The 18,758-nt window shown below is 40.5% G+C and overlaps 2 protein-coding genes across 2 annotated transcripts; both read right to left on the bottom strand.

The window, feature by feature from the left end:
* Positions 1 to 258: 258 nt before the first annotated feature.
* On the bottom strand, positions 259 to 5,826 carry LOC110069454 (uncharacterized). The gene is made up of 3 exons (XM_089294185.1): positions 5,360 to 5,826; positions 3,477 to 4,115; positions 259 to 2,631 (listed from the first exon to the last, which is right to left on the bottom strand). The coding sequence occupies exons 1-3, from the start codon at positions 5,616 to 5,618 to the stop codon at positions 1,472 to 1,474; spliced, it is 2,058 nt and encodes a 685-aa protein (XP_089150311.1). The 5' UTR covers positions 5,619 to 5,826; the 3' UTR covers positions 259 to 1,471.
* A 2,029-nt stretch (positions 5,827 to 7,855) lies between these two features.
* Positions 7,856 to 14,861, bottom strand: LOC110069418 (uncharacterized). The gene is made up of 3 exons (XM_020776945.2): positions 14,415 to 14,861; positions 12,481 to 13,119; positions 7,856 to 11,966 (listed from the first exon to the last, which is right to left on the bottom strand). Exons 1-3 carry the CDS (start codon positions 14,668 to 14,670, stop codon positions 10,825 to 10,827), a joined length of 2,037 nt encoding a protein of 678 aa, XP_020632604.2. The 5' UTR covers positions 14,671 to 14,861; the 3' UTR covers positions 7,856 to 10,824.
* Positions 14,862 to 18,758: the final 3,897 nt, after the last annotated feature.

Raw genomic sequence — 18,758 nt, 5'->3', positions numbered from 1 at the left:
CGCGACAATCAACTTCTGTGCCAGAAGAAGCTAGAGCAGGGCATCGACGAAACATTCGCTTCCGATTTGCGCTTGCGTTCAAATGTGGGAACGCAAAGACCGTGCAAAATCGCCTAGTCTATCACTTAAGAGACGAAAACAATCAACAAAAGCGAAGATTTCTGTTCGAGAAATTGCAAGACGTAAGGGATAAAAAAAAGAAGCGAAATACCACTCCGCGGATGAGATCAGTTGCCGCGAAAATTGTAACTGCTCAACTCAAGGGTTGACACATTTTAATTCGCTCATTACAGTTTGCGGTTCATTGACTAGTTTTAAAAATTTACGTTTTTGTGGAGAACTCGTTCGCGTTTAAAGTTTTCAAAATAATTTTTCTTGAAAAATTCAGATAAAGTAAAAGTCTTGAATTTGGTGTAAAAAAATTATTTTGGACAAAATAGGCCCTTGAAGGTCTACAGTAACCTTAAGGTGGCTCAAAACAGTTTTCAGCACTCAAGTTTTGATGGGTCATTATAACCACTCTTAATCACTTGATGTAACAATTATGGCGTCAAAACACTGCCCAATCATTGGTGAACACTTCGTTATCATTTTCTTGACGCAATAGGTTACCATAGCAACGGTATGACCTGTTGAAAACAGCCTTAATTACAGCTTTAGGGACTTATAATTCAAAAACGGCATGGCGAAATTTTTTTATATTATCAAATTTTAATAAACATGATAAGACGCAACTTTTGGCAAAGTTTAAAAATTTCTGTACATAGGGTTCAAAGCCACTTTAAATTTTCAAAACCTTAAGGATGCTCTGAACCCTATGTGCAGATTTCTTTTAAACTTTGCCAAAATCTGCGTCTTGTCATGCTTATTAAAATGTGGTAATATAAAAAAATTTCACCGTGCTGTTTTTGAATTATAAGCCCATAAAGCTGTGATCAAAGGTGCTTTTAGCGGTTCATACTATTGCTATGGTAACCTCTTGCGTCACGAGAATGATAAAGTGTTCACCAATGATTAGGCAGTTTTTTGATACCATGGCTGTAGCATCAAGTGTTAAAGAATGGTTATAACGACCCATCAAAATCTAAGTGCTGGAAACTGTTTTGAGCCACCTTGTCACTTTATTTTCTTGCTACACTTCCCCCGCATACGCTTACATGACAACTGAAAACTTATAAGAAACTTACATTTCATGTTGCTTTGAATTAGGACTACATGTAAGGAAGAGCAGTTAGTCGCTATGGAATCAGGGATTGTTTCACCTTGTTTGGACTGCAGTTGTGTTGATTTTATTCCTGCTGTTTAGTACTAAATTAAAACCATGTGGCTGCTTTATATGATTTATATTATCCTGACACAAACAACAGGAATAGAATCACTTTTTTGGTTCCATCTAAAATTAGGAAAGAAGGAATTTTAAACGACTCATTGATCTTCGGTGCTGTCAAATCAAAGTTATTGTTATTGTATTCTACTCGTGAGCTATACCATAGCACTTGAATTTTCCGAGTGTGTGGTAACCCTTCTCGTCAGTACCGTCACTGTATGTCCCTGTATCTCCAAACTTGAGCTCTTTGACCGGAAGTGCTGACTTATCAGTGAGAAGACCGCTGTCCTCGCGCCATACAGCGTCATTCTTGTCACAGTTGCACGCTTGACTGGGATCTGCGCACGAGTTGGTCATTCCGCATGCGCAGTTTTTACTTCCAGGCGACGCTCCGCCCCAGTACTGCATCCGACTAGAATCTCGTGACACCCACCAGCTATGAGGGGTACTATCAAATGTGAATAGAGAGTGATAACACTCATATTTAATGAACTGTTCACAGTTTGAAGAGATGTCAGTAAGACTGGCCAGCTGGGATAGACTTGCTCCTGAGTAGTGAATGCTGCGTGAGTATGAGCCATAATCATCATATCCATCCACCAATGTTCTGCTTTCACTGTCGTGACTAATTACTGTCACGCCAACACCACCCTTGTCACTCATGTCACAGTAGGCTGTAAATGGCGCCAGGCCACCCGCACCGTCTGGATCAACGACGTAATTTCCACTAGAATTGCTGACGTAATTCCGTATCACAGAACAGGAAGAAAGGAACTTGGAATTAACCTGAACACTTGCTTGTATAGAAGACAAAGCATTGGTCGCTTTACAGGTGTAAGATCCCTCGTGTGATTTCTTGACACTGGAAATGACAAGAGTGTTGTTTTGAAGAGTACTGGAGTCTACAGGAAGTGACGGCTTTCCATCCTTCATCCACGTGATTGTTGGCTTCAGGCTACTCTCTGCCACACAAGGTAGTCGCACAGGATACCCAATTAGAGCTGTCAGATATGCTGGAGGATGAACTTTAAACCGTAGACGAGAGAATATCATCAATTGAGCTGTCGTTACCGCTGTTCCCAGGATATTGTCTGCTTTGCAGATATATATACCACCGTCCTTTCTTGACACGTTGTTTATTTTCAAGGTACCATTGTTTACGGTTGTTCTCTCAGGTAAACTGCCGATCGATTTAGACCACGTGATAGTGGGTCGCGGCTGGCCAGATGCACTACAGGCGATGTTGATAGTTCGCTCTTCCTCAGCCATCAGTTGATTAGGGGAGATTGAAACCCGAGGAGCAACTGTTGAGACACAATGTTAGACGAAATAGTTAATTATGAATTGATGCTGCGCCTGCAAAGCCAAGCACGACGTCGTGGACAATACAAGACACAGCTGATACATAAATATTCACGAAAAGGGATGTATAATTCCAAACCTTTTTCAGATGGTAAAAAGAGAAAAATATGAATCATTTTGTGCCTCCGGCCAAACTTTTAATTTGGCGCCAAAAAGTGGGTCGCCCGCGTGTGGCAACTCACTCTTTGATCGCTGCCGCCTGCAGGTAGAATAATAGTTGTTATTTTGAACATAATATGCTGTTCCTCGTCAAATATACCCAGAATTCTCGAGTTTAGCATGAGAAGAGGCCAAAGCAACTTTAGCATCGTCTTTCCATTTTGTAAACTGCGAAGAAAACGATTATTATCGTGGTGTCATTCCATTAGGACAGTTTGGTTTTAACTGCCTTTCAGATTGCGGGGACAGCCACAGTATGTAAGGATCTCAATGCTGATATTTCGAAGTTGGAAGCACGGATTTAAACAGCAAGCTGCTTAACATTGTGAGTTCGAGTAAAAAAATGCTTTATGCAATACTAGCCAACAGTGGCCACGCAACCCCGCTACCCCGGGTCGAAACCCGGATTTAAGATTTTAGTAAAAAATACCAAGCAAATGCTCTACTGTGCTGGTAGGTATATCCCGCTGAGGGCAAACCGAGGTACAAACATCCCGCCATGTTACATGAAAATGTAACCAAATGCCTCACCACGGGATTGATGCAGTGTGATATTCTCTTTCTCTACAAGAAATTCCGACACTCTTATGAAGATATGCTGTTTATACACGAGATTTACAAAACTTACATTGCACTGTTAACTTTGCTGAAGCGCTCATACTTCCCAGCAGGTTTTCCGCTCTGCAGCTGTAAACTCCATCGTCTTCTGATTTCACCTTCTTTACAATCAGAGCGCCACTGGACTCTATCACGTGACGCCCAACTGGAAGTGACGAATTGATCTTGGACCATGTGACCCATGGAGGTGGATGACCATCTGCTATACATTTCAGGAATGCTGTTTGTCCTTCATTTACTGTCATTCCAACGAGAGGCTCCTGAAAGAAAGGAGCTGAGACGGTCTCTCCTTTCTCGCCCTGGGCTCCCTGGGGGCCTCTCGGGCCTGGAGGTCCTATATCCCCCGGTAATCCCGGATCTCCCCTTAACCCGATTGGTCCTTGAGGTCCCACGGGGCCGTGCTTACCCGGTGGTCCCTGGGGTCCAGGTCTCCCTGTTCTTCCACGCAGGCCAGGTCTACCGCGACGGCCTGGGTTCCCTTTTGGTCCTTTTCGACATAACACGTGATCTCTAGCACAGATTTGTTTTTGCAGTTGGCTGAGCTCCTCTCTAAGGAGTCGCTGTACATCAGAGGTTGTTGTTCGTGGTGATGTGCGTGAATTTACAGATGAAACACTTCGTTTGTACCTTGAAATACTCTCCCCCTCACCTGAAAGAAGTAACGCTATGTTTAGAGCAGTTAGCAATTAGATTATGAGCTTGCGATTTCTATCGCGTGATAGTTGACGAAGGCGCATCACGCATAGAAGTTCAAGAGCGAATAATCTAATTGCCTTAGTGTAAATCTACTAGTCGTTAAAAACTTTATCTAAATCATCTTCAAAGAGACTTTGAAACCGCAAGGAAGCGGCCGCCAGTTCGTTAACAAGTGTACACTGCTGAATAGCGTAGCCAATCAGCGAACGACATTGGAAATAGAACGGTTTTAGATTTAGATACCGGTATACTAAAAAGTGATATAGATCTATTGTACGTCGTGGACGTACCAAATTGCTCTCTGGAAGGAGCATGATCCTGATACCTTCTCTGTGTGACACAACACAATTCCCAAGTGTTGATTTAATTTGGTTACAGTAATGATTTAGTCGTCATTAGCTTGTGCAGTTTAGTATAATATTATTCATTCCTTTTTCTGACTCGTCAGAAAGGGTCTGGAAGTGTTGGCTCTCTAGCAATACTTCTCTGATAATGCGAATGAAGAAGATTGACTTGATGTACAAAGAAACTCTGAATTTAAATGAGATGGGTAACAACTAAAAAGGAGAATTAATATTTCGAAGGTCTGGATTTGAAAGGTTTAACTACAACTGTATGACCTCTCTTGACACATCAATTTCCTGTGCGGCTGGAGCCGTGTTTTCGTTGGAATTATAAAAGCGCTCTTGTTTACTCTACGTTTCTTTATTTTCCCCATCAACAAATGAGGCTGACAATAGAATCAAACACTTCAGAAACATAATCTTTATGACATCAGGTCCGCGAACAGGAAAAAAGGAGTATTCCGAACCAAGAGGTAAAAATGAATGGAACTTTAGAAACGATTATCTGTCGGGGTTGAACATATGTTATCGAACAACGACCGAACATAAATTTCTCCCTCAGCTCAACTGTCTGAAATACTCCATTTCTAAACCAGCCTGCTTGCACAAATGGTCTTTGAAAGAAACTGGACCAGAAATTAGCGCGCGGTTTCGTCTTAATTACAAATGTTTTCTCGTTGAATAATGATAAAATCGAAAGGTTCGCGCGGGTATACCTTTGTAAGCTCGGACTGCTTTTCTACTGCGAATTCTTTGGATGAAGAAAATACGTCCCGATCAAAATTTTACATCCAGCCTATAGCTATCTTCATTCCTGCGTGGAGGGAGAACTATATGCCAATTGGAAATTTACCTTTTCCTTCACTCTGCTTTTCTTCTGTCGCAGCTGCCCAACGATTGAAATTTTGTTGTACTTTGCGCAGGATTTCTTCCTCCATCTGATCACAGATTGTTGTCGGGTGTGATAGCAGTCGATGATGTTCTTGTATCCTGAATTCCACATGAACAAGCGCGACACAACACACGATAGACAGCAGTAATCCCGACATGCCACACAAACTACCGAGTGATATTCTCCTCTTTGTCTCAGAAAGGCGTTTCTGTTGGTTCATTGTAAACCTTGTTGAAACGGATTCCACACGAAAATCTCGCTCCTCTTCTCTTAGATGTTTACGCGACAAATAAATTGTGCTTTACCGCTGTTGTGATCTGTAGCGTGCGCGAATTTGCTAAACTGGTGAGATTATTGTACTCGCTCGCTGAAGAGGACTTGTCTGAAACAGTGATTAAACATCAGGAGGGGAAAACAGTATCATGTGACTTGAGACAGTTGGGTCAACTAAAATAAAAAGGTTAACTGCCTTAGTCGAGAGCGCCATGGCGAACAATAAGGAATTGTTTTTTTGAAGAAAGAAGGTTTATTTTTCTGTTGGAGAGAAGATTAAAATAAAAGATGAAATAACTAAATAAATTACAATATTTAGAGAGGAAGCCTCGTCAGTCTTTGTTGGGTTTCATACGGTAAGTAAAGCAAAAACGCGTGAAAATGGGTTTATTGCCCCATCATGTTTCCAAAAAAGCATACAAAGTGAAAATTACCCGTTATGTATTTATCTTGTTTGTATCTTTCAGGAGACTAAATACTGAACTTGCTCTGAAATGGGAAGGTAGGTGAATGTCTTTTCCACTTAGTTTGCAGTCTCATTTCATTTTCTTTTTTCAGGGTCATCCATGTAAATTACGATGCAAAGTTCACGGGTGGTGTTATTAAAATGGCCGTGATCAAGAACCACCGGCTCGCTCAAAGACTTGGAGGCGACATGTACAGTGTGGTGTTCAAATACGAGCAGGGAAATATGAATTCAGTTTAGAGGGTGGGCTGTTATATGGGATGTATGTCTTGTTTGAGGGGTTTATAATGATCATGATGGTGACGAGAAGGGTAGTGATGGCGATGGTGATGACAGCATTGGTGATGTCAAAGGTGATGACGGTGATGGTGATAGCGATGACGATAACGATAACGATGATGATGCCCAATATGATGATGATGATGATTACGACGATAATGATGTTGACGATGATGATGATGACGATGATGATGATGACGATGATGATGATGACGATGATGATGATGACGATGATGATGACGATGATGATGACGATGACGTAATGACGTTATAATAAAGACGAGATAATGATGACGATTATGCCAGCAAGAGACAGTATGCCAATGATAGAGCCAATAATGTTAAAGGTGGCGTCGATAATAATGACGTGATAATGACAATACCGACTTCTCTAATGCCATTTTATGATTACAATAATGATAATAATAATTATTTTATGATTAGAGTAATGGTGAAAATAAGAACTGTGGTTTTAAAGGAAATGATTGGACATTGCAACATTCATACATTCTTAAAATACGTAGGATAACAATTATGGAACTTGTAAAATACTGGAAAATGGCTTGCATATTATTTATTTCCTCAATAAGGAAAAACATCAGCAATAACGGCTAGTGACAGCAGAATAAAGAACTTGGGGAAAGAAAAGTAAATTGAAATCGAGACCTAAATAAAAACAATAATCCACTCTTTTACTCAAAACAGAGGTCTATAACTGTATTTATGTAGGGCTATGCATTAAAATAAATTTAAAACAAAACGTTTTGTGGTGTGCAAAATTTTTCTAGAGACTTAGAAGATCACGATGCCAATGCTCAATATAATAACAGAATCTGTGTTGAAGGAAAGAATATATCGTAAAAGTGCTGTTACACCAAGCAAGATGTCATACTAATTTCTCGCAACTATTTTCGAAAACAAAGAGTCGAACTGCACGAGACAGTGCACTGTGTCACAGAACCTGAAGTATTTACAGAAGGAAACTTTTGAGCATGGAAAACACTCAGACTACAGTCAAATGTCAAGGTGCATTAAACGGCTGACGATGAAGGTAAGAGAGATGAATTGTGATGTATTTCAATGATAAAATCCCTTTTAAACTAAGCTTGGTAAATTTACTCTTAAGTTCGTTCGTTCGTTTGTTCACTAGTTCGCTCGTTTGTCCGTTCTCTCATGATCAGACGTATGTCCCCCTTGTTAAATTTGCTGTATTTTTGTCTACAGGGTCCGCCTCATAAACTGCCTGTCATATTCGTGGATAACAGTGGCGTGAATATTATTTTAGGAATGTTTCCATTTGTCAGACTGAGAACTTCTTTCTCGGGTGACTAAGGTGCTTCTATTGCGTTTACTCAAAATGACAGAAGTTAACTCTGTCGTAAATGTCTAAATATCCTCCTTCCGGCATTGAAAATTGGACAATACTTTAAAACGAAGCTTAAAACACTCTTCATGCTTTAATCAGTTTCCTAGGAGTTCGTTTTCGGGACATAACGAACCCGGGATAACGGGATCCCTCTTTACGAACCAAAATATGGAACGTTTTTATATTCGGAATTCTATAAGTAACAATGTTTCATATTACGTGACACATTTCTCAAATGTTTCCGTTCTCTTGCGTAACATGTGTACGTTGTTATGGCCGCTAACTCGTATCCAGCCCTGACGTCATGTACAGTGAACTTGTTATCTTGACTGAGACAGTAGCGGATTTATGTCCAGAAATAAGGTGAGTGAGTTGTAATATAACTGGGCCTTAGGCCGATCGTATACCGTCTTGTTGCTCACTAACTTTTAAAAGTTTCATACGTAGTATTTGTGCGGAAAATTTTTGTTTGGTTATAGTTCTTCCCTTAAGGTTACTGCAGACCTTCAGGGGTGCCTTCCGGAAAATGCTTTCATTACGCGCTGCTTAAAAAAAAAACACGGCAAACTATATATCATTGTAAAGCTAATAAACTGTAGAGTCGAAAACTAACAATTTACTTTGCTATTTTTGTTTTGATAGGCACGCACAAGCCTTAAAAGGCAAAGATGACCTTACTTGCTAAACTGAATTACCAGCCTTTGTGTTACCGCGAACATTCAAACTCACTGGACATAATCAATCAGGAGATGGTGGGCTAACAAAGTGTGTGAGGGTTTCTCGATATTTTTATTGGTTGCTTAGGAAATCGCACAATAGCAAATTTTCTGACTGCTGTTACTCACTGGGACGTCACAGGAAAAATATTTCGATTTTCGCAAAAGCCTCACACACTTTGGTGCGCTAATATCTGACGAAGATTTTGGCCAAGTTTCGCCAAAATCCGATAAATCTAAATACCCTATTAATTCATTTGAATGAAGGTAATTCACGCAAAAATAAACTTTGAGTATTCGGCTTCGAAAGAAATTCACAGTTTTTTGCACCTCACTGAAGCGGTTGTCAACGTGGCCATGCCGCCAACCAATGAAACGCAGCTTTGAACATCCTAGCGGGCTACAGTAACGCTTCTCGGGAATGAATGAACAATGTTTATATTTATAGTATATCTTTATATCTTACATAGGGAGTAAGGAAGTCTGTCGTGAAACATTCAGCAGTATATAAACCGGATCAGCAGATAAATGGTAAAGAAGGAAAAGGGAAAAAAGAGGAATGATAACGGAATAGCCTTGAACAAGCCTACTCGGCGAGCCCAGTCGAGTGCGGATATTTACACATTAAAAAAAAAAAAACTAAACGCGTAATTCATCGGCCTGTTTGTTTTACAAGGATATGGAAAAACACTCTTCGAAACAGAGGATAGGCGCGTTTGGAGAGGCTGCCTTGTCAGATATCAGCGATTCGTCCCCGAATTCTCTTTCTCCTCCCTTACCCCCTCCCCTTTATACACCTGCTACGCAGGCTAGTAATTCCGCGCCAATCAACTTCTGTGCCAGAAGAAGCTAGAGCAGGGCATCGACGAAACATTCGCTTCCGATTTGCGCTTGCGTTCAAATGTGGGAACGCAAAGACCGTGCAAAATCGCCTAGTCTATCACTTAAGAGACGAAAACAATCAACAAAAGCGAAGATTTCTGTTCGAGAAATTGCAAGACGTAAGGGATAAACAAAAGAAGCGAAATACGACTCCCCGGATGAGATCAGTTGCCGCGAAAATTATAACTGCTCAGCTCAAAGGTTGACACATTTTAATTGGCTTATCACAGTTTGCGGTTCATTGACTAGTCTCAAAAATTTACGTTTTTGTGGAGAACTCGTTCGCGTTTTAAGTCTTCAAAATAAATTTTCTTGGAAAATTCAGATAAAGTAAAAGTCTTGAATTTGGTGTAAAAAAATTTTGGACAGAATAGGCCCTTGAAGGTCCACAGTAACCTTAAGGTTGCTCAAAAACAATTTTCAGCACTCAAGTTTTGATGGGTAATTATAACCACTCTTAATCACTTGATGTAACAATTATGGCATCAAAAAACTGCCCAATCATTGGTGAACACTTTTTTATCATTTTATTGACGCAAAAAGGTTACCATAGCAACGGTATGACCTGTTGAAAACAGCCTTAATTACAGCTTTAGGGACATAATTCAAAAACGGAATGGCGAAATTTTTTTATGTTATCAAATTTTAATAAACATGGTAAGACGCAACTTTTTGGCAAAGTTTAAAAATTCTGAACATAGGGTTCAAGGCCACTTTAAATTGAGCCCTATGTACAGATCACTTTTAAACTTTGCCAAAATCTGCGTCTTATCATGCTTATTAAAATTTGGTAATATAAAAAAATTTCACTGTGCCGTTTTTGAATTATAAGCCCATAAAGCTGTAATCAAAGGTGCTTTTAGCGGCTCATACTATTGCTATGGTAACCTATTGCGTCACGAGAATGATAAAGTGTTCACCAATGATTGGGCAGTTTTTTGATACCATGGCCGTAGCATCAAGTGTTAAAGAGTGGTTATAACGACCCATCAAAATCTAAATGCTGGAAACTGTTTTGAGCCACCTTAATGAGTTCTTGTGACATTATCCTCCGGAGCAGTCTTCGTTGTGCTACCCACTTCTCCTATGTCACTTTATTTTCTTCCAACACTTCCCCCGCATACACTTACATGACAACTGAAAAGTTACAAGAAACTTACATTTCATGTTGTTTTGAATTAGGAGTACATGTAAGGAAGAGCAGTTAGTCGCTATGGAATCAGGGATTGTTTCACCTTGTTTGGACTGCAGGTATGTTGATTTTATTCTCCTGTTTAATACTAAATTAAAAACCATGTGGCTGCTTTATAGGATTTAGATTATCCTGACACAAACAACAGGAATAGAATCACTTTTTTGGTTCCATCTAAAATTAGGAAAGAAGGAATTTTAAACGACTCATTGATCTTCGGTGCTGTCAAATCAAAGTTATTGTTATTCTATTCTACTCGTGGGCTATACCATAGCACTTCAATTTTCCCAGTGTGTGGTAACCCTTTTCGTCAATACCATCGAATACTCCTGTATCTCCCAACTTGAGCTCTTTGACCGGAAGTGCTGACTTATCAGTGAGAAGACCGCTGTCCTCGCGCCATACAGCGTCATTCTTGTCACAGTTGCACGCTTGACTGGGATCTGCGCACGAGTTGGTCATTCTGCATGCGCACTTTCTACTTCCAGGCGACGCTCCGCCCCAGTACCACATCGGACTAGAATCTCGTGACACCCACCAGCTAAGAGCTCTCAATTGAGAGTGATAACACTCATATTTAATGAACTGTTCACAGTTTGAAGAGGCATTAGTAAGACTGGCCAGCTGAGATAGACTTGCTCCTGAGTAGTGAATGCTGCGCGAGTACAAACCGCCATTATCATATCCATCCACCAATGTTCTGCTTTCACTGTCGTGACTAACAACTGTGACGCCAACACCATTCTTGTCACTCATGTCACAGTAGACTGTGAATGGCGCCAGGCCACCCTCGCCATCTGGATCAATGACATAATTTCCACTAGAACTGCTGACGTATTTCCGTATCACAGAACAGGAAGAGGACTCGGATTTAACCTGAACACTTGCTTGTATAGAAGATAGAGCATTGGTCGCTTTACAGGTGTAAGATCCCTCGTGCGATTTCTTGACACTGGAAATGACAAGTGTGTTGTTTTGAAGAATGCGAGAGTCTACGGGGAATGACGGCTTTCCATCCTTCATCCACGCTACTGTTGGTTTGAGGTCGCTCTCAGCCACACAAGGTAGATGGAGAGGGAGCCCAATTTCAGCTGTCAACTGTACTGGAGGACGAACTTTAAAACGCAAACGAGAGAATATTACCACCTGAATGGTTTTCTCGGCTCCCCCCAGAATATTTTCCGCTTTACATATGAACGTTCCTCCGTCTTTTCTCGACACGTTGTTGATTTTCAAGACGCCGTTATTGACAGTTCTTCTTTCAGGTAAACTACCGATAGCTTTAGACCACGTGATAGTAGGTGGCGGCTGACCAGTTGCACGGCAGGCGATGTTGATGGTTTGTTCTTCCTCGGCCACTAGTCGACTAGAGGGCAGTGAAACCCGCGGAGAAACTGTTGAGATAATGAAATAAAGCTTTGCTTTCATTCAAGTGAAAGATCCAGAAGATCAGGCATGCAGGAGGCGGCGTGGCCGATCGAGTTGTTAGAGCATTGGACATTTTGGGCGGTTTTGGTACATGATGCATTTAAGGTGGCTCAAGACAGTTTCCAGCACTTTGCAAGACTTATAATTTGATAAGTCATTATAACCACTCTTTATCAGTTGATGCAGACATGGTATCAAAAAACAGCCCAATCATTGGTAAAGACGTTGTTATTATTTTTGTGACACAATAGGTGACCATAGCAACGGTATGACTTGCTACGGCACGGTGAAACCCAGTTTTTTATTATCAAATTTTGATTAGCAGGATAAGAGGCAATTTTTGAGAAAGTTTTTTTAAAAAATTCTGTAGATAGGGTTCAGAGCCATCTTTAATTTTATCGAAGCATTCATGACGAGACGCTATATAGTCTGTTTTGTACGCGAGTTCATAAGTTCTTTATAGATAAAAATTAAACTCACATTGCACTATTAACTTTGCTGAAGCGCTCACACTTCCCAGCAGGTTTTCCGCTCTGCAGCTGTAAACTCCATCGTCTTCTGATTTCACGTTCTTTACACTAAGAACACCACTGGACTCTATCACGTGACGCCCAACAGGAAGTGACGAATTGATCTTGGACCACGTGACCCGTGGAGGTGGATGACCGTCTGCTGTACATTTCAGGGATGCTGTTTGTCCTTCATTGACTGTCATTCCAGCGACAGGCTCCTGAAGAAAAGGAGCTGAGACAGTCTTGCCCCTCTCGCCCTTGACTCCCTGGGGTCCTCTAGGGCCCGGAGGTCCTATATCCCCCGGTAATCCCGGATCTTCTCTTATCCCGATTGGTCCTTGAGGTCCCACGGGACCGTGCTTACCCGGTGGTCCCTTGGGTCCCGGTCTCCCTGTTCTTCCACGGAGGCCAGGTCTACCGTGTCGGCCTGGGTTCCCTTTCGGTCCTGTTCGACATAACATGTGATCGTTAGCACAGATTTGGTCCTGCAGTCGACTGAGCTCTTCTCTTATGAGTCGCTGTACATCAGAGGTTGTTGTTTGCGCTGTTGTCGGTGAATACACAGATGAAACACTTCGTTTGTATTTTGAAATACTTCCCTCGTCACCTGAAAGAAGTAACGCTATGTTTAGACTATGTTTAGCAATTAGAATATGAGCATGAGTTTTCTATCGCGTGATATTTGACAAGGGCGCATCACGCATAGAAATTCAAGAGCGAATAATCGAATTGCCTCAGTATAAATCTACTAGTCGTACAAAAACTTTATCTAAATCGTCTTGAAAGACACTTTCAAAACTCAAAGAAGCGGCCGCCAGTTTGTTAACAAGTGTACACTGCTACAATGGATAGTGAGTAGCGTAGCCAATCAGCGAACGGCATTGGAAATAGAACGCTAGTAGATTTACCGGTATACTAAAAAGTGATATAAATCTATGGTCGTGGACTTTAATTACTCTCTGATCTTGATAACCTCTCTGTGTGACACAACACGATTCCCAAGTGTTGATTAAATTTCGTTACAGTAATGATTTACTCGTTGTCATTAGCTTTGGCAGCTTAATATAATATTATTTATTCCTGTTTCTGAATTCTAAAAGAAATATTTTCATCTGGAGAACTCTGGAAAGCTAGCTTGGCTCTCTATAAATACTTCTCTGATGATGCGAATGAAGAAGATTGACTTGATGCGAAAAGAAATTCGTTGACTTTACTTTAAATAAGATGGGTAACAGCTTAAAAGGAGAATTAGTATTTTGATGTGCGGGATTTGAAAGGTTTAACTACGACTGTGTGACTTCCCTTGACACGTGGATTTCCTGTGCGGCTGGAGGCGTGTTTTCGTTAGAATGGTATCAGCGCTCTTATTTACTTTACGTTTCTTTATTTTTTCTCCCATCAGCAAATTAGACTGACAATAGAATCAAACACTTCAGAAACATAACCCTTTCGACGTCAGGTCTTCTAGCAGGAAAAAAAGAAGTATTCTGAGCCTCGAGGCAAAAATGAATAGAACTTTAGAAACGATAATCTGTCGGGGTTAAACATATGTTATCGAACAACGGCCGAACATTAATTTCTGCCTCAGCTCAACTGTCTAAAATACTCCATTTCTTTCTTCTAACCAGCCTGCTTGCACAAATGGTCTTTGAAAGAAATTGAATCAAAAATGACCTAGCAGTTTTGTCTTAAAGCACATAAGACATTAGTTACAAATGTTTTTTCGTTGAGTACCGATAAAATTGAAAGGTTCGCTCGGTATACTTTTGTGAGCTCGGAGTGCATTTCTACTGCGAATTCCTTGGATGAAGAAAATACGTCCCCGATCAAAACTTTACATTCAGCTTATGGTTATCTTCATTGTTGCGAGGAGGGAGAAATATAGGACAATTCAAAATTTACCTTTTCCTCCACTCATCTCTTCTTCTTTCGCAGCTGCCCATCGATTGAAATTTTGTTGTACTTTGCGCAGGATTTCTTCCTTCATCTGATCACAGATTGTTGTCGGGTGTGATAGCAGTCGATGATGTTCTTGTATCCTGAATTCCACATGAACAAGCGCGACACAACACACGATAGACAGCAGTAATCCCGACATGCCACACAAACTACCGAGTGATATTCTCTTTGTCTCGGAAAGGCGTTTCTCTTGGTTCATTGTAAACCTTGTTGAAACGGATTCCACACGAAGCTCTCGCTCCTGTTCCCTTAGATGTTTACACGACCAATAAATTGTGCTTTACCGCTGTTGTGATCTGTAGCGTGCGCGAATTTGCTAAACTGGTGAGATTATTGTACTCGCTCGCTTAAGAGGACTTGTCTGAAACAGTGATTAAATATCAGAAGGGAAAATCAGTATCATGTGACATGAGACAGTTAAGTCAACTAAAACAAAAAGGCTTGATGCATTAGTCGAGAGCGCCATGAATGGGGAACTATAAGGATTTTCTTGTTGGTGGTTCGTCACGAAACAAAACGTTGTGTTCTTTTTATATTTTTCAACCGAGTCCGGACAACAGTTTTGGACGTTGCTGTTGATTTGCTATTATACATGAGAAAAAAGAAAGTTTTCCAGCTACGACTGCCAACAGTATTGAATTTTTGAAGCGAGATTAAGCAATTAGAACTAATCCCATAATCTCATAGAGAGCTATTAACTTTCTTTGTGATAATATTTGCAATTTTTCCTTCTCGTTAATCTTGGATAGGTCACACTGTCATATTCACCTGGTCACGCCCACTGAGTGTGTATCTAAGTCCAAAGTTCGATTGTTACAACGTTAGAGGAGGTTGTAGACTTTCCTACGATCCAGATGCTCCGAAAAGTTCTTTACGCTTATTAAAAAGTCATTATTGCTATTTAGTTTTGCTCATGGTTATAAGCACCTAAGATACCAATAGTAATCCAAATATTCTGTCTCAAATCAAGTGCGCAACACGAAAGCTCGCTATTGGTATAGGCTTTGACCAACTAAGTAGAGTGAAAACGTCTGAAAATGAGTGCATTGCCCCATTATGTCTCCAAAAAAAGGGGAAAAAATGATAAAATGGTCTTGAGTAAAATTTATTCTCTTTGGTATTTAGCTTGTTTGTATTTTTCGTGATCAAGAACGGCTGGCTCGCTCAAAGACTTGGAGGCGATCTGTACAGTGTGGTGTTCAAGTACGAGCAGGGAAATATGAATTCAGTTTGGAATGAAGCTGGGCTGTTATATGGGATGCTTGTCTGGTTTGAAGGGGTTTATTATGATCGTGGTGATGACGAAACGGGTAAAAACAACATTTGTGATGTCAATGATGATGATGACGATGATGATGATGACGATCATGAAGCTGATAACGATGACGATGATGATAATGATGAACGTGATCATGACGACGATGTTGATGACAACGTTTGCGATGCCAATAACGATGATGGTGATGACGGCGACGATGAGGATCACGATAACGATGACGATGATGACCATTTCCCGAAAATCATTTGTTCGTGTAGGTTGAAATGTTCAAATCAAGGCCCAACTTAGATTTGAGATTTAATTTTCGAGAAATTTTGGTGTTCTTTCGTTAAAATCGTCGCCTGAACTTACACTTAGTTTTTCTTCGAAGGGTTCCTTTAAAGAGGAAATATCACAGAGAGGTCTGATATTTTCCTTTAACATTCAACAGTACTGAAATAGCATTTTCATTTCTCGCACTTCACATGGCTTCTGCACGTTTGGCAAAGATAAACATCCTTCCTATCTATGAAGTCCAATGAATCTCACCGCGATAAATACATGGAGATGGAACAAACACGGTGGGATCTTGACGAGTATTAATAAATAAATAAATGGAATGAATTTATGAAAGGAAGAAGGAATGCTTCCGTCAAGTTCAAAACATGCAATATATCCAACGAAGCTGTTTAAGGAAAGAATAGAATTGAGAGATTACTAACAGATGGACATGAAACAAAAACAGTGGGGTGCAGACGAAAGTCAATAAAAGAATAAATGGAATGGATGTTTCTGTCAAGTGCAAAACATCCAATAAATCCAACGTAGTTATTGAAAAAGTGTTGAATATTTTAACTTCCAGCTCTAAGTTGAAGTCCTCAGCACCGTTTTTCATGATATTAGATGAGTAGTGTGGATTTACTGGACATCATGGGCACACTGAAGATTCCAAAGATAACTTATCAGCCTGATATGATCTGTCCAGATTACCCACCTCAAAGATTTTTTGAGCACTGTTCACGAAGTAACCTTTACCCTATGTTTTTGTGGAAATCCGTAATTCCTGTTGCCATGGAAAAAACCGCTGTTCTAAATCCAGGAAGGGGAGTACCAGAATCGGAAATCATTATCCGAAGTTTTGTAGCATTTTAGAATTATCAAAGCTGAATACAAGCATTTTGTGATCTTATCGCTGTCATTGCCACAATAATCGCAGCAGGTACACCATTTACTTCATGAAAGAGCTTTTCATTAACGATCTTCGAGATAAAGCTTGAGGGGGAAGGCCTGGGCCCGGTTCCTCGAAAGATGGTTAACTCTTTACCCTAACCAATTGTTAAAAATTAACCGTGAGTTAGTTTCGGTTGATCTAACACCCTGGGTTAAATTTAACCACGGGAGGGGGGGGGGGGGGGGTACTTCCAGAAAAATTGAGTGGGGGTGTGCAGCCTGCTTCCCAAAACCTTTACCCTATTTATGACCAAAATCTGCAATATTCCCTACCCTATTTACGACCTGACCAAAAATTCGAAACCCTATTTATGACCTGACCCGTAAATCAAAACCCTGTTTAAGACCTGTGTTATGATTGGTTCCCTAGTTCAGACCAATGTTAGGTAAGTTACCATAAACATAATTTGTGAAGGGCTTTTGTCGTTTTTCTTTTCAATAATGATGAAAAAGTGGCTTCTTCTTAAAAACTTACCCATATGAAGGCTAGAGTGCAAAAACCATACCTATTTATGACCAAAATCAGCTAAAATCTATACCCTATTTGCGACCAAAGCGGCTGAAAATCCGCACCCTTTGGGGCCGCACATACCTATATAGTCCATAAAAGGAAGTACATCCCCCCCCCGGGAATTTAACGTACCTCGCTACAAGTGCTATCTTGTTAACCACTGGTTAAAATGACGTGTTGTTGCAAAATCAGTGAAACAACATGGGAGTTGATTTGTTTTTTCGCGGTGTGCTATTTAAGGTTATTCACCAGTATTGCATTGCGCATCCCTACTGCGCATAATTTCACGCGTGACTAGCGCGCGCGCAATTAAAATGGCGGCTTTTCCTTTACAGCTGGACCTCATCATAGAGGTAAATCGTCATTTTCTCGCAAACGAGTATGGTGACCTATCATTTTTTTCTGTTGTTTTGAATTGAGTTATAAATTTCTCTGTGTAAAATAAATATGGACCAATTCTCAGTGTAGAACAAAAAGCAATCGTCGGAAACGTGAATTTAGCAAGCAATCGTGACTACAATCATGGTGCCATTATAAGGATTTATATTGGTGTAAACAAGGTGCTGCTGCTCCTAAACGAAAATGGGGACCCCTCATTTTTATTTCAAAATTTAAGTTCCTATAATATAAACAATCAACAGGCAAAGTTTCACAAAAATCTCAGAGCAGGTTCTATTTCAGTGAATGACCTTAAGCGTAAAAGAATTTTAACCTCCATGACAACTTGCTCGACGGGCTCTCTGAAGCTGAGGTTAACTCACGCTATAGATGTAGAAGCCGACAAAGATGTAAAATACAGGACACGTTATGGGCGTGCAATGAGACGTCCCAAGAGACTATAGACGATTTAGGCCGACGTGCAATGGATGTGCAATCAGACGTCCCAAGAGACTGTAGAACATTTAAATTATATGCGAGTGGGTGTGGGTGTGAGTGCTTGTTGCGTGTGTCTACTACCGGATTAAATTGCTATGTCGAATTCTGCGAGTGTTCGTCGTTTTACTGGGCCCGTACAATAAATTGCAGGTGACATGTCGGCCTCATTGATAGTTACAAATATCCAAATAAAGGTTTCCTTCCTCTGGAATGGTTACAACACAGTGAATCTCACAAGAAAAGCCAATTCAAGCACAAGTAAAGCGAAATGGTTCTCAGAAATTTAACTACAAAGCTGAGTGTCACTGTGTCAACCAAATTCTGCGTGCATCAACCGCGCAGGGTGTGACCTAAATATACAACGTTCATATGCTCGAGTCTTATAAATACTGTATATCTCAATACAACAGAA

This window comes from Orbicella faveolata, unplaced genomic scaffold (assembly GCF_042242905.1).
Source record: "Orbicella faveolata isolate gen_17 unplaced genomic scaffold, um_ofav_v1 contig_25, whole genome shotgun sequence".
Lineage (NCBI taxonomy): Eukaryota > Metazoa > Cnidaria > Anthozoa > Scleractinia > Merulinidae > Orbicella > Orbicella faveolata.
The sequence above is the reverse complement of the archived record's forward strand: the minus strand, read 5'-3'. Positions and strand labels throughout refer to the sequence as shown.